This window comes from Erinaceus europaeus, chromosome 8, assembly GCF_950295315.1.
Source record: "Erinaceus europaeus chromosome 8, mEriEur2.1, whole genome shotgun sequence".
Classification (NCBI taxonomy): Eukaryota; Metazoa; Chordata; class Mammalia; order Eulipotyphla; family Erinaceidae; genus Erinaceus; species Erinaceus europaeus.
The window spans coordinates 111,438,153-111,454,360 of record NC_080169.1 but is presented as its reverse complement, the minus strand read 5'-3'; the positions used below and the strand labels follow the sequence as shown (position 1 = coordinate 111,454,360).

Here is a 16,208-nt window from a genome sequence, read left to right as displayed (position 1 = left end):
GACCTACTTCATCACTCATGAAGTGCCCCATGCAGATGGGGACAGGGACTTGAACCCAAGTCCTTGTGCGTGGTAATCTGTGCATTCAACAGGGTGTACCACTGCCTGCCCCCCTCCTTTCCCTTTTTCTTTTTCTCCTCCTTCTTTCCCTCCTCCTCTTTATTTATTTATTTATTTATTTTTTGCCTCCAGGGTTATTACTGGGGCTTGGTGCCTGCACTCAAATCCACTGCTCTGGGAAGCCATTTTTCCCCTTTTTTTGCCCTTGTTGTTTATCATTATTGTTGCTTTTATTATTATTGTTGTTGTTACTGGATAGGACAGAGAGAAATCGAGAGGGTATGGAAAGACAGAGAGGAGGAGAGCAAGATAGACACCTGCAGACCTGCTTCACTGCTTGTGAAGCAACCCTCCCGTGGGTGGGGAGCCGGGGGCTTGAACCGGGATTCTTACGCTGGTTCTTGCACTTTGTGCCATGTGCACTTAACCTGCTGTACTACTGCCTGACCCCATCTTCCTCTTCTTTCTCCTACCTCTTCCTCACAGAAATTGACAGAGAAAAGTAAAGAGGCAGAGAGAAAGGGAGACATTTGCAACACTGCTTCACCACTCATGAAGCTTCCCGCCCTTGCAGGTGGTGACTGGGGACTTGAACCCAGATCCTCACATATGAGAATATATGAGCCCTACCATTTGCACCATCACCAGCCCCCTTCCAGTATTTGAATTTCTCCAGAGACAATCCCACAGGGCTGGGAGGAGTAAAGTTCCCGCCCTCAGGAGCTTGAGGTCAAGTGGGTGGAGTGATGGGTGGACATAACTGCATCAGTACATGCAGGGGCAGACGGAGTCCAGCCACGCTGGGGCTGTCAACTCATTCTGGTAACTCAAGGGAATTGGGGTTGAGAGTCCTTACTCATTTTTTTTTTTATGATTTATTTATTCCCTTTTGTTGCCCTTATTGTTGTAGTTGTTGTTGTTGGATAGGAGAGAGAGAAATGGAGAGAGGAGAGGAAGACAGAGAGGGGGAGAGAAAGACAGACACCTACAGATCTGCTTCACCTCTTGTGAAGCGACTTCCTAGCAGGTGGGGAGCCGGGGGCTTGAACCGGGATCCTTGTGCGGGTCCTTGTACTTTGCACCACGAGCGCTTAACCCACTGTGCTACCGCCCAACTCCCGAGAGTCCTTACTCATTAAGGTGGTTTTGGAAGGATGTCTCAACTCAATTTAAACTGCATTTTCTTATTCCTTTCTCTTTCTTCCTTTCTTTACTTTTTTTTTTTTTGCAGAGCCAGTTCTTCTTGTGCGAAGAGCTCCATGGTCACAGTTCCAGAGCCCCTTTTTCATTCAGATATAGACAAGGAGAGACCCACAAAGAATTCAGTGCCACAGCAACAGAACCTCCTTCGATGCCAGGAGACCTCCTCTGTGGTGAGAAGACTCAGCCCTGGGCAAGGCACGAGCCCTACCTGGTGAGCGCTCTCTTGTTTTTTGGACCTTCAGCTGTGTTTTATTTGGAAAAACAAAACTGTGGGGTTTTTTTTGTTTGTTTTTTGTTTGTTTTTTTTGAGGTGTTGTTAGGGAATGAACCCAGGACTTCCCTTGTGCATGTCCTACTGAGTGGCCTCCCTGGTTCAACTTTTTATTTTATCTTTTTTTTTTTTTTTTTTTGGTTCCAGGGTTGTTGCTGGGGCTTGGTGCTTGCACTACAAATCCACTGCTCTTGGAGGCCATTTTTTCCTTTTTTTTTTTTCTTGTCTTTGTTGTTATAGCCCTTGTTGTCACTACTGTTATTGTTGCCATTGATGTTGTTGAATAGGACAGAGAAAAATCAAAAGAGGAGGGGAGACAGGGGGAGAGGAAGATAGAAACCTGCAGACCTGCTTCACTGCCTCTGAAGCGACCCCCTTGCAGGTGGGGAGCCGGGAGCTTGAACTGGGATTCTTAGGCCTGTTCTTGTGCTTTGTGCCATGTGTGCTTAACTCGCTGCGCTACTGTCCGACTCCCTATTTTATCTATTATTTTTATCCCTATTTTTTGAGAAAGAGAGAGAGAGAGACACCAAATCACGGCTCCACCATTCATGAAGTATCCTGGGTGCTGTCCATGAAGCTGCCCTTTGGTACCAGGACTCTGACGCAGGGATTCACATGTGGCAAATCATGCTGTTTATCCACTCAGCCATCTCCCAGGACCTGCAAAACTGTACATACCTAAAGAGTTATGTGCTGGGGAGACCGCATAATGGCTATGCAAATGGCTTTCATGGCTGAGACTCTGAACTCCCATGTTCAATCCTTAACATCACCATAAGCCAGAGCTGGGCAGTGCTCTGATGTCTCTATGTCCTTCTCTCTGCATCTCTCTCTTGTTAAGATATAAAATAAATAAAATATTTTTAAAAATATTTATTTATTTATCAGAAAGGAGGGCTAGGGGGAGACAGGATAATGGTTTACAAAAAGACTTTCAGGGGACAGGTGGTGACGCACCTGGTTAAGCGCACACATTACAGTGCACAAGGACCCAGGTTCAAGCCCCTGACCCCCACCTGGAAGGGGAAAGCTTCATGAGTGGTGAAGCAGGGCTGCAGGTGTTTCTCTCTGCCTCTTTCCCTCTCTATCTCCCCTTCCCCTCTCTATTTCTATCTCTAGCCAATAATAAATTAAAAAAATATTTTTTAAATGTTAAAATGACAAAAACAAACAAACAAAAAAGACTTCCATGCCTGAGGCTACAAGATCCCAGGTTCAATTCCTGGCAGCACAATAAACCTGAGCTGAGCAATACTCTGCTAAAAACTAATCAAAAAAACAACCAGAGGGCTGAGGGAGACAGCATAATGGTTATGCAAAAGACCCTCATGCCTGAGGCATCAAAGGTCCCAGGTTCAATCCCTAGCACCACTATAAGTCAGAGCTGAGCAGGGCTCTGGTTAAAACACACACACACACACACACACACACACACACACACTACTCTGGCACCTGTGATGTTGGAAATCCAATTTGGGACTTCACGCTTGTGAGTCTGATGGTATATTAATTTGTTTTTAAACCATTTTTTAAACTATTTATTTGGACAGAGAGAAATTGAGAGGGAAGGAAGAGCTAGAAAGGGAGCGAGGGACTTGCAGCACTGCTTCACAGCTTATGAACTCCTTGCAGGTGGGACTGAGGGCATGAACCCAGGTCCTTGTGCACAGTAGCACATACCCGTAACCAGGTATACCACTGCCCAACCCTCCTATTTTATTTACTTGAGAGAGAGGGAGAGAGAAAGCACTGTTCAGCTTTGGCTTGTGGTAGTGCTGGGAATGGCCCCCAACATCCAGGGTTGCCCTGATTTACATACAATTCATACAGAAAAGATAGGATTTTTTTTCTCCTGTGCTTTTAACATACTTGCATGTTTATCATTTGACAACGAAGCTGTAAGACACCCTTCCCTAATGTTAATGCACTAGGGCCTTTGAAAGATGAGCATTTAAAAAAAAAATAATGCTTAGGCATTTTAAAATCAATGGGGAAACAACATTTAATTGACGTGCCAAATTGTGAATAATTACTGTGTTCCTGAAAAGACTGGTTTCTGATACATCTACTCCAGGAATGTACAAGGATGTTTGCCAAAGAACAGGAAAAGATTCTTCAAAACATTGGTTTAATGGCTGGAAGTTAAGGGCAGAAAATCCCTTGTAGAGCCATGGAGACAGTCCAGTGGTAGCACACAAGACTTGTATGAGGAAGGTCCCAGGTTCAGTCCCTAGCACCACCAAGAGCTGAACAGTTCTCTGGCAAAACAAACAAACAAACAAACAAATAATAACACCACCAAAAAGAAAAAAAAAAAGAAACATACCTTATCTTAGCAGTGCTCTAGCTTCACTCTAATAAAAATGAAATACTCAGCATTTTTTTCCTTGGGGAAAATGTCTAAAGGAAGCAGATGTACTCCTCTGAAGAGATCTGTCCTCACAACAACAAAATCTGTAACAGCCGAAGCTTGGAAGCAATGACAGATAAGAGGCTAAGAAAATTGTGGTATACATACACAATGGAATACAACTCAGCTGTTGAGAATGAAGTCAATTCCTTTGCCTTATCTTGGATGGAACTTGAAGGAATCTTGTTAAATGAGATAAACCAAAAAGAGATAAACACTGGATGATCTCACTCACAGGTGGAGCCTAAGAAACAAGGACAGAAGGGGAAAACACCAAGTAAAGCTTGGACTGCACCAAAGCAAAGAAGGAGGGGGAAGGAGATGCTTGGGGACAGGGGCAGGGTGGTGGTGGACAGTATGGAGTCCTGGTACATGATGGTGGAAAAGGACCTACTGGTGGTGAGAGTGTTTTGCAGACACCTGTCATGGAGAGACAATGTGTCAACAACTGCACTGTAAACCTCCCAATAAAGTGATAAAAATAAATGACAACAATGAAAGAACCTGCTGGCTATAAGACTTAGCAGAGGCCCTGTGAATGTCTGTCTGTCTCTCTCTCATAGCCATCAGCCCACACAGACAAGATCAGAGTCTTTGACCACGCCTGCTCTTCCCTCAGAGAACAATGGCTTGCCTTCCTCCACTGGATATGAGGTACTTGACTTTACTCTTCTGGTGCCCGAGTTGTGCTTACTTACAATGTGGACGAATGGTGGGCGGAGCTGTGGCACTACTAGTTGAGCTCACACATTACCTTGTGCTAGGACCCAAGTTCAAACCTCCAGTCCCCACCTGCAGGGGCTTAAGCTTCACAAATGGTGAAGCAGTGCTGCAGGTGTCTGTCTCTCTCCCTTTCCATCTTTCTTCCCTTCTCAATTTCTCTTCGTCTCTACCAAAAAAAAAAAAAAACCAAAAAACAGTGTGGATCAATGAATAAATGGTCTGTTTTAGAGCAGACTGTTCCTAAAGATTTTTTTAAAAAATTGTTTATAAAAACCCACAATGACCCTGGGTCCATACTCCCAGAGGGATAGAGAATGGGAAAGCTATCAGGGGAAGGGATGGGCTATGGAGATCGGGTGGTGGGAATTGTGTGGACTTGTACCCCTCCTATCCTACGTTTTTGTTAATGTCTCCTTTCTTAAATAAATTTAAAAAATTTGTTTATAAAATGGAAACACTGACAAGACCATAGGATAAGAGGGGTACAATTCCCACCACCCAAGCTCCGTATCCCCTCCCCTCCCCTGACAGCTTTCCTATTCTTTTTTTTTTTTTTTTTTAGCTTTCCTATTCTTTAACCCCGTGGAAGTATAAGGAGGATTAAGAGGAAGAGAGGGAGAGAATCAGAGTATCCCTCTGGCACATGCTATGCTGGGGCTCAAACTCAAGGCCTCATCCATGAGGAGTCCAGTGCTTTTTCCACTGCAACACTTCCTGGGCCTCTTCCCCTCAATTCTTTCTCTTCCACCTTATGCTCAGCATTGGTTACTGGGTTCTGTCCTGGGGCCCCTCCCGTGGCTTTATTCCTGCGCTGGCTTTATGCCTGGGACTTGTCAGATCATTGAGCCCTAAATCAGAGAGAGGAGATTGGGGGCAACGTTCCATTTGCCCTTTGGTGCGATGTTTTGTCTGCCTGAAGTCAGGCTGAACAGAAGGGCCCATGGCCATTGAGTTGACAACCAGAATGAGCTGCCAGATAACATAGGGCTCATGCAGTTCCCCTCCACTTGTAAGGGCCCTCTGTGCAATAGGGGTTCCCACAGGTGTCCTGCGTCACCTTTCTGCATTGTCTTTTCTTAGCTGCTGGAGCTCAATAGCATTGAACACGAATACGTCAAAGTTAGCGAGCGATTCAGAGCTTCCATGAAAAACGTCAAGATTGAGAAGATCAAAAAGATCTTTAACTCGAGGCTGCTAACTGCTTTCGAAAGGTCGGTGACCACAGCGCCTGGCCTCTGGATGCGTGAGGTCTGAAAGGCGACGGGACAGCTTGCCTGGACAGTGTGCTGCTTTGCTATGTGCGCTGCTTGGGTTCCTGCCTGGCCCCCACTGCACTGGATGAAGCTTCAGTGTTGTGGGAAGCTTTCCCTCTTTCTCTGCCTCTTTTGAGTTGAAAAAAGTTGACCTGGAGTAGGGAAGCTCCTTTGGTGACAGAATTAAAAAAGAAAATCATAAAATGTTTGAAAGAATGGTCTGGGGGGTGGTGCACCCAGTTAAGTGCACACATTACCAGTCAAGGACCTGGGTTTGAACCCCTGCTCCCTTCCTACAGGGGGGATGCTTCATGAGTGGTGAAGCAGGTCTGCAGGTGTCTGTCTTTCTCCATCTCTGTCTCCTCCTCCTCTCTCAGTTTCTGTCTGTCCTATCAAAGAAAAAAGGAAAGAGAGAAAAAGAAAGGAAAAAGGAAAAACAACAACAACCACCTCTGAGAGCAGTGGAGTTGTGCTGGTACCAACCCCCAGCGATAAAAGTTTGGGAGGATGAGTTCAGATCTCAGTGATTCTGTAACCTCTGGCTGCTTTGCGGTACTGCGCTCCAGAGCCTCTCTCTTTCAGCTTTTAGATATCCAAGCCGTGGTTTTTTGTCTGTCATTTAGCAGCGTTCATAAGTTGACTTTTTAGAATTGCCACCAGGGATATTGCTGGGTTTTGTGCCTGCATGAGGAATCCGGTGCTTCCAGTGGCCACCCCCCCACACACTTTTTGTTTTCTTCCTTTTTTAGTTGATAGGACAGAGAGAGATTGAGAAGGGAGGGGGAGGTAGAGAGGGAAGGAGAGAGAGACATTTGCAGACCTACTTCACTACTCATAAGCTTCCTTCCTGCAGGTGGGCAGAAGGGGCTTGAACCTGGGTCCTTGCACATGGTAATGACTGCACTCAATCAGGTGCACCAATGCCTGGACCCCAGTACTCTCCCTCCACCCCCATGGTTCTTCTATCTGGGAAATACAAACAAAACAAAAACAAAACCCCAGCCTGCCAGGAGCAGTGAATCCTGCAGGCTTAAAGCCCTGGTGGCAAGGGACACAAAAACAAAACAGAAAGCTAGTGGAATGAAATTTTCGGATGACACTTGTACTGGGAATCATGTGACTAACCAGAGGATGAGAGAAAGGTTCTCAGTGTTAAGTCTCCTATGTCCTGTACTAGGAAAAAAAAGACGATGAAGAAGCCAAATGAAGAAATCCTGTTCTGTGCAAGCAGCCGAGCCTCTGTGGCCCAAATCTGTGCCAACAATTTTGACTGGACCTTACACGGGCCTCCCGAGACCAGATATGGAAAAGGTTAGTGCTGAAAGGGAGGAGTCTAAGCCATGAGGAGCATGGCTCAGCCTCTGTCCGGGCTTCTGCTAGGAGCTTTGTGTTGATCGCTTGTTAATTAAACAGCATGTCAGGCTTGTGCTGTTATGGACAAACAAGGGATTTGATTTCTGTGCTCTAGTCCCTTTCCTCATATTTTGAGGAAGTTGAGTGGGGGTGCACAGAGCCTACAGCACACATGCCAACTCTCCCACCTGTCTACGTTGTACATTGTCTACGTTGCTACGTATTGTTGGCATTGAGTCTTTCTGAGCCATGTCATCCACCATAAGCCAGAGCTGAGCAGTGCTCTGGTAAAATAAATAAATATATTCCACCACCACCACCACCCACCAAAAACAGTAAAAACAACAATGCTTACCATGGAGAAACAAGTCATTGCAGTGCAACATGGGGTTCAGGTGTGCCTTGTTGAGAGTCAACCTGTATGTCCTCTTTGTCCAGACCCATGGGGGCACTCCCTCCTGAAGCATGATTTTAAAAGCAGTCGATGTACCACTTAAAAAAAATCCATCTTATTGGATTTAGGTTACTCTATTCTGGAGGATGAAAAAGCTACCCATTACAGATCTGTGGTACCTGGATGAAGAATCATTTGTCCTCCACTTCAGCAATTTCATTCCTTCGTCACTGACAAGTGAAAATAATGGAATAATCAAATTCTCATCCAGACTTGACAAAATAGAAAACAAATTAAGGGCCAGGTGGTGGTATACCCAGTTGAATGTGCACATTCTCATGCGAAAGGACCTGGATTCAAGCCCTCATGGGGGCAGCTTCAAAAGTGAAGAATGGGTCTGCAGCTGTCTCTCTTTACCTTTCCCTCTTTACTCCTCTCCCCCTCTGATTTCTCTCTGTCCTATCAAAAAAAAAAAAATTAAAGAAAACATTAACTGGAGAAGTTAGTATAAAAACAACTTAGTATAAAACCTACATCTGATCATGTGTATGCTGTAGACTATGTTATTTTCTTTTTCTTCTGCTATCAGGATTATCGCTGGGGCTTGGTGTTGGCACTACCACTCCACCGATCCCAATGGCCACATTTTCCTTTTTCCTTTTCTTTTTTCCCCCTTTCTATTATACTTAGTAGGACAGAGAGAAATTGAGAGGGGAAGGGAAGGTGGGGATAGGGACAGAGAGACACCTGCAGCACTGCTTATGAAACGACCCCCCCCCCCACCCTGTGGGAGTCAGGGACTCGAACCCAGGTCCTTGCATATGGTAATGTGTGTACTCAACCAGGTGCATCACTACTCATTCCCTTAAATTCATTCATTCTTTCTTCCTTCCTTTCTTTCTCACTTCAATTTCATTTTATTTTTGCACCCAGGGTTATTTCTGGGACTTGGTGCCAGCACTATGAATCCATTGCTCCTGGCAGCCATTTTTTCCTTTTCCATTTCACTCTGTAGGACAGATAGAAATTGAGAGGGGGTGATCCAGGAGGTGGCACAGTGGATAAGGTTCCAATCCCCAGCAGCACATGTGCCAAAGTGATATCTGGTTCTTTCTCTCCTCCTATCCCTCTCATTAATTAATAAATAAAATATTTTTTAAAAGAAATTGAGATGGGAGGGAGAGGAAAAGAGGGAGAGAAAAAGATAGACACCTTCTGCACTGCTTCACTGCTTGTGAAGTAGCCCCCCTGCAGATGGGGAGCATTGGTGAGGTCATCTGCCCAGGGAAGTCAGGATGGAATCATAGTAGCAGCTGGAATTTGGTGGATGAGGCAGTAAGATGGAAAGCAAGACATAATGTTTAATAAACAGGAAACATAAACTAGGAATCTTAGGGTAGAAGGAAGCTAGGAAGTCTAGTTTAGGAATGTCCCTAAGAGCCTATGTCTTAGTAATCTTTGCTTGAGCTTGATAGCTAACCTGGGGGTGTACTAGAAAGTGTCTGGAAAGATCGGAGTGTAACTCGGAAGGAGGATTAGGGTAGAGAGTTGCTCGAAAACTTGTAGAAGATTTATACATGCAATTAACTGTTTACTAAAATAATTTTTTAAAAAGTTCTTTATTGGGGGATTAATGCTTTACAGTCGACAGTAAATACAATAGTTTGTACATGCGTGACATTTCTCATTTTTCTGTACAACAATACTACCCCCACTAGGTCCTTTGCATCCTGTTCCAGGACCTGAACTCCCCCACCCCAGGTTCTTTTACTTTGGTGCAATACACCAACTCCAGTCAAAGTTCTGCTTAGTGTTTTCTGATCTTGTTTTTCAACTTCTGCCTATGAATGAGATCATCCCATATTCATCCTATGTTTCTGACTTATTTCACTTAACATGATTTCTTCAAGCTCTGTCCAAGATGACCTGAAAACAGTGAAATCACTATTTTTATTCTGAAAATGTCCAATAGTTCTGGTGTATCTGTCTCTTCGTTTAGCTCTGTCATTTCTTTATTGATTTTCTGCCTGGATGATCTGTCAAGTTGAGAGAGTGGGGTGTTTAAGTCCCCGACTGTGACTGTGTTGCTCTTTCGGTATATGTTTCATGCATTTAGGTGGCCTCTTCTTGGGTCCATAGACGTTGATAATCATTAAGTCCTCTTGATTGACTGATCCTCTGAGCACTAAGTAATGTCCATCCCTATCTTATAAAATTTTATTTATTTATTTATTTTTATTTTTATTCAATTTTTTATTTATAAAAAGGAAACATTGACTAAACCATAGGATAAGAGGGGTACAACTCCACACAATTCCCACCACCAGAACTCTGTATTCTATCCCATCCACTGATAGCTTTCCTGTTCTCTAACCCTCTGGGAGTATGGACCCAAGGTCATTGTGGGATGCAGAAGGTTGAAGGTCTGGCTTCTGTAATTGCTTCCCCACTGAACATGGGTGTTGACAGGTTGATCCATACTCCCAGCCTGTCTCTCTCTTTCCCTTGTGGGGAAGGGCTTTGGGGAAGTGGAGATCCAGGACATATTGGTGAGGTTGTCTATCCAGGGAAGTCTGGTCAGCATCATTTATTTTAAGGAATATCATGTCAGATATGAGCATAGCTGTTCCTGCCACTTTTTTGTGGTCCATTGGCTTGTATGGTAGTTTTTCATTCTTTTGCTTTGAGTCTGTGTTTGTCTTGTTGAGTTAGGTGGGATTCCTGCAGACAACATATTATTGGGTTGTGTTTTCTGATCCATTTTCCTACTCTGTGCCTTTTAATAGGTGAATTCAGGCCATTGACATTTATTGACATTATAGATTAAAGACATTTTGATGCCATTATTGTAATTTTTAGAGTGTTCTGATATATGGCATGTTTATGGTTATATGATTGTTTATAGGAGAGCTTTGAGAACTTCTTTCAGGGTAGGCTTGGTGATAGTTGATTCTTTCAACTGTTGCTTTTCTGAGAAGGTTTTTATGCCTCCATCTAGTCTGAATGACAGCCTTGGTTGAAAGCCTTTCTCATTGAGCACTCGATAGATATCTTGCCATTCTCTTCTGGCTTGTAGTGTTTGTGTGGAGAAGTCTGCTGCTAATCTTACGGGTTTTCCTCTGTGGGTGACTTGTTTTTTCTTGCAGCCATCAGAATCCTTTCTAAATATGGTGTGTCTCGGTGTCTTTAAGTCTAGCTTAATTCTGATTGGGACCCTCTGGGCTTCTTGAACCTTTATATCTTTTATGTTGTTTAGACTAGGGAAATTCTCATCTGTTATGTCCTGAAGAATGCTTTCTTCCCTTCCCTTTCTTTCTTACTCTGGTAGGTCTATAATGCATATAGTATTTCTTTTGAAGTCATCCATATGCCTCTGTTGTTGTTTTCAGTATCTCTTAATCTCTTTTTTGAGATCTCTTCTTTCTTAGTTTTCTCTGATTCGTCATCAGTCTTGCTAATTCTGTTTTCTGCCTCATTTATTCTATTCTCTCTCCCCTCTGTTGTTTTCTGTAGCTCAGCTATTTTGTTACCCTGTTCTAATACTGTATTAGCTTGTTCAACTAGTTGTGTTCTTAGCTCAGCTATTTCATCTTTCAGCTCTCTAGTTACCTCGAGATAATTAGTGCTTTCTTTCAGAAACTCATTTGTTGTTTCTGCATTTCTGATGACAATTCTTTCAAACTCTTTCCTCACTCCTGTGACTACTTCCTTAGCTAGCATTTGGATGTTGATCTCATTTTCCTGGGTTTCTACCTTTGGGTGGATTTTAGCTGGACTTTTGTCCTGGATCATTTCTCCAACATTTCTTCTTGGTTTAACCATTAACAGTGTGTTATGATGTCCTTCTCTCAGTACTTTTCAGTCCACTGATCATTCTTTCTTGGATTGACTTATGTCTAAGTAAGGTATTTAAAGAGTTCACAGTTGTGGAAGTAACAACTGTGTCAATGTTATCTCAATCTCTGAGTTGAAGGACAGTGGCTGTTAAAGCCTCTTTTGTTCTTTTTCTTCCCTGTAGGCTATGGTAGCCTGAGGGCTTTTTACCTATAAGTAGGTTTTTTAGCTTAATCACTCACTCCTGACCAAGAGATAAAGCAGGGTGGGGGAGAGATAGCACAATGGTTATGCAAAGAGACTCCCACACCTCAATAATCCAAAGCTCTGGGCTCAATTCAGCTTCTCTGCCAAGCGAGGCAGCACTGCTGGGCCCTGTGAGTTTCCTGTTTATAGTCTGTAAGTTCTGAGGCAATTATTCACTATTATCACAATAATCTAATCCAGGGTCGATATATATTCATATTTAGCACAGGAGCCTGTGTAACCTCTGAGGGTCACAGTGAGGGTCTGTGAGCTCACAGTCCATGGTCATAGCTGGGACTGTTCTAGGCTGTGCTTATATCAGGACTAGTCTTTCTTGAGTGGCAGATTGGTATGACCCAGCCTTCCTTTGGAGAGTGGGGCAGTCCCTACCATTGGTATTTCATAGAGAGGGTATGGTCTTGAAGAAGCTCACAAAAGGGCTTATAATGACGTTCCCAATGGGTGATAGTAGAGAGATATATCGATCAGAGATCTAGGCCCAAATTATCTGTGGGGGAACCCAAGGATTCTCTGACTAAGACCTTGGATGTTAATTCTTTTTTAAAATATTTATTTATTTATTTTCCTTTTTGTTGCCCTGTTGTTTAACGTTGTAGTTATTAATGTCGTTGTTGTTGGATAGGACAGAGAGAAAATGGAGAGAGAAGGGGAAGACAGAGAAGGGGAGAGAAAGACAGACACCTGCAGACCTGCTTCACCACCTGTGAAGCGACTCCCCTGCAGGTGGGGAGCCAGGGACTCGAACCGGGATCCTTTTGCCAGTCCTTGCGCTTTGCACCACATGCGCTTAACCCGCTGTGCCACTGCCCAAATTCCCCCCCCCCCCTTTTTTAACAGCAGCAGAAAGAGTGTAAGAGACCACAACATACAAGTTTCCTTCAGTGCTGTGGGGACTGTGCTCAAACCTGGGTTGCACACATGGCTAAGCAGTGCACTATCCAAATGAGATACTCTTCCATCCCCAATCTGTTCATTCGTAACTGGCTTCTCTTTTGTAGGAAATTACTTCACGAAAGATGCTATCTCTTCCCAGAAAATCTGCCGGGGTGACCCCAAAAATGTGATGTTTATCGCCCGAGTCCTGGTTGGAAATTGTATTGAAGGGAACAAGTTTTACTCAAGCCCACCTCCAATGTATGACAGTTGTGTGGACACCAGGCTGAATCCCTCCATCTTTGTCATCTATGAAAAGGATCAGATCTACCCAGAATATGTGATTGAATACAGTGAGATGGACAAGGCCTGCGTGATCAGTTAGGCTGAGTCCAGCCCTGAGACGATTATGTCTGCTTTCTGAACCCAGTTCCCCCCAGATAATAGCTAAACACCTGCCTTTCTCCTGATAATGGTTAAACACCTGCCTTTCTCTGCCAACTTCTCCAGTGCTATAGGTCAGTGGTGCCCAGACTTTGCTGGGCATTTGAATACCCCGGAAGTATGTCTTGATATATTGTGCCTCATTCCATTCATCTCTCTTTCTGGGGGTAAAAGCCAGGCAGCGGTATTTTAATTTTTTTGTTGTTGGTGTAACATTGCGTTTTAACATCAGATATAAAGTTTCAGCTGAGCAGTAGTAAAAATTGATGTGTGTATACAGCACAGGAAGTTCCCTTCCCTTCTACATTACTTTATTTTTTTTTTATTTGATAGAATAGAGAAAAATTGAGTGGGAAGGGAAGATAGAGAGGGAAAGAGAAAGACACCTGCAGCACTATTTTCACCGCTCATGAAGCTTCCTTCTTGTGAGTAGGGACTGGGGGCTTGAACCTGGGTCCTTGCACATGGTAACATGTGCCCTCAACCAGGTGTGCCACCTCCAGGCCCCTTCTGTGGTATTTTAGAAGATCTCCTGTGGAGTCAAATGGCTCATAAAGTTTGGGGACCATTATCTGAGCAGTAAATGTCAAAGACTGATTTTTCTGAAACTTGTAGGATGACAACTTTTCTCTCCCAACTCTTCTTTTATTTTTCTGGTTTGACCAGATTTTATTTTAATTTCATTGCAAAAGAATCATATTAGGAGACATGGGAACACTCTAAATATACCTGTTGAGGTAAGATCATGAGACAGTGGAAGGTTGTACAGATTGGAGGGGCAGGAGCTTAGGAATCCGCTGGGGGGGGGGGATAGTGATTCCATAACTTTTATCTTTGGGGTGACATCGAGTGGGACACACGTTTTCTTATCTCTGCGTTTATCTCGGGAATTTTGTCCAGATTGATTGTTTCTGGACTGTGATGAGGAGAAAGAAGCAATGAACTGGAATGAAGTGCCAGCTTATTTAGAAATGCTGTTATGAGAATAATGATCATATTGGATTATCAGAAAAGTCATGGCATATTTTGTCCATTTTTTAATGTAAAAATGTGTCATGACTTTTCCCATACCAATACTGCTGCCCAGTATCATTACCCATACCAATACTGAACCACAACTAAGTAGACATTTACATTCTAATTAATTAAGATTATAGAGAATGTTCCCCTCCCTTCAGGTCAGTCTTTCATGAAGGTCCTGTATGGTTAGCAGGAAGGGCACATAGGTTACAGTAACTAGATTTACACAGGTGTAGTTGGAAAACCAGAGCTGCAGTGAGACTCGCCAAGAAATTCATAGTGCAGGCACTGAGCCCCAGCAATAACCCTGGAGGCAAAAAAAAAAAGTCAGATGTTTCCACCTACTTAGAATAAATGAATTTCAATGTCAAGGTAGTTTGTATAACGAAGTATAAGAAAATACAGAGGCAGGGCTCTGAGGGAACCACAGATTCAAAACTAGTGAGAGTCGCTGACTTGCTAGAATGAGATAGCCTGGTCGGAGATAAAGATACTATGCAAGCAAATCTATGGCTTGTCAAAACGGAGAATCTTTTTTTTTTTTTTAAACCAATGAACTGTAGCTCATATATAAGAATGTCCAGAGGGGACATTCAGAATTCGCCAAGGGTGCAGAATAATTTCTTGTCGTGAGGAGTCGTTGTTGCATATCGCAAGATGTCCCATGTCCTGGGCTGTCACCTCCTGATACCTGTAGCTCTCCCCTCCCATAAACGAGGATCTAGTCGCCCCTCGAAGAGTAGTTCCACATCCCCTTCGCTGGGTGGAGATGATTCCTAGATCGCACAGTCTACTTAACACACATTCATTTCTTTCAAGATCCATTCAATGTCCCAACTCTTGTGGTAATGAAGAATCAAAAGGGAAGAACTTCACCATAAAAAGAAAAAAAAAGAAAGAAAAAAAGAAAGAAAATTGCACTATATAAATGATCAGGCACGACCCTGCTGCACCTTGCTGTGAAATTGATCTACTTTCTGCTGTGTATAGGTGTAGATTTAAGAGTTGATCAGAGGCTGCTTTCAGTCCGGTAGCACAGGAAGATGAGGGATTTGAGTGAGATGAGAATGAGAACCAACTTCTGGGGGAGTCCTAACAGATCACACGTCTTACCTTTGTATCTGGTCAGGGGAGGAGTGAAAATTACCCTTAACTGAAATAAGAATACCAGACCAGACGAATTCCAGATCCCTAAGAGGACAGAGCTTATAATCTTCTCTTCGCACGAACTATTGATCCTACATTAATGTCCACGAGACATTAGCAAGTCGTATAGAGCACAGAGTCCTTTCTTCATAGTGTGGGGACCAATCTCCCCCTCACTGTGGGATATCTGTTATTCTGGCTGCAGAAGTCGGTACCAGGAATAGTTCCAAAATATCGTGAAACCCAAGCCAGCTGTTTCCAAGATACCCCAGCAGAACCATTTATTCAACTAATATCTTATATCCTTAGATTAATTGTTAGCTCTAGAGGGAGTCTAGACTAGAATAGATGCTTGCCTTCCAACCTGCACCCTCCACACACTGGGAAAATAACTATAGAGTGCTTAGCTTGGGTCCTTGGCCATACCTGCTGTATTTGAAGTTGTTAGCTTTCTGCAGTAGAATGTGATTTCACCTACCCACCCCTGGCTCAGCGCTTGGTATGTTATACCTGGATTAGAGTCATAGAATCAAGCAGGCTCAACTCTTTGTATCTGAGTAGCTGAACTATATTTCTTCTTGTTTTCAATCTTCTTTGAAGCTATCTAATAAAAGAAAGAAATGCTAATTTTGCTTTATGGTCTTTTTTTTTTTTGCTTGGTTTCTAGGTTATCTCCTCAAGGGTCCATGATGACAGGTATCAATTTTTCCCCCCTCTGGGTGACAGAGAATCTGTGTATTCCTTTCTGACTTTTATCTTTCATCATCATCATTAAGTTGTATTTATTTATTTTGGATAGAGACAGAGAGACATCTGCAGCATTTTTTTTATCACTTGTGAAGCCCCCCCCTCCCCCCACAGGTGGGGACCAGGGTCTTAAACCTGGGCCCTTACATACTGCAATGTGTGCGATCTACCAGGTAGGTCTCCACCACCCAGCTCCCTGACTTTTAT

At 43.5% G+C, this 16,208-nt stretch overlaps 2 protein-coding genes across 2 annotated transcripts in view; both read left to right on the top strand.

Moving 5' to 3' along the window:
• LOC132539728 (zinc finger CCCH-type antiviral protein 1-like) overlaps positions 1–13,029 on the top strand; it is a 73,782-nt gene extending 60,753 nt beyond the window's left edge. Inside the window, exons 11-14 of the mRNA XM_060195667.1 lie at positions 1,354–1,474; positions 5,751–5,881; positions 7,101–7,234; positions 12,770–13,029. Of these exons, the coding sequence (XP_060051650.1) occupies positions 1,354–1,474; positions 5,751–5,881; positions 7,101–7,234; positions 12,770–13,029 (646 nt within the window). The remainder of the gene's footprint in view (positions 1–1,353; positions 1,475–5,750; positions 5,882–7,100; positions 7,235–12,769) is intronic.
• ZC3HAV1 (zinc finger CCCH-type containing, antiviral 1) overlaps positions 1–15,881 on the top strand; it is a 76,722-nt gene extending 60,841 nt beyond the window's left edge. Inside the window, exons 10-14 of the mRNA XM_060196655.1 lie at positions 1,292–1,474; positions 4,511–4,601; positions 5,751–5,881; positions 7,101–7,234; positions 12,770–15,881. Coding sequence (XP_060052638.1) covers positions 1,292–1,474; positions 4,511–4,601; positions 5,751–5,881; positions 7,101–7,234; positions 12,770–13,029 — 799 coding nt within the window. The 3' untranslated portion in view covers positions 13,030–15,881. The remainder of the gene's footprint in view (positions 1–1,291; positions 1,475–4,510; positions 4,602–5,750; positions 5,882–7,100; positions 7,235–12,769) is intronic.
• The last annotated feature ends 327 nt before the right edge of the window (positions 15,882–16,208 follow it).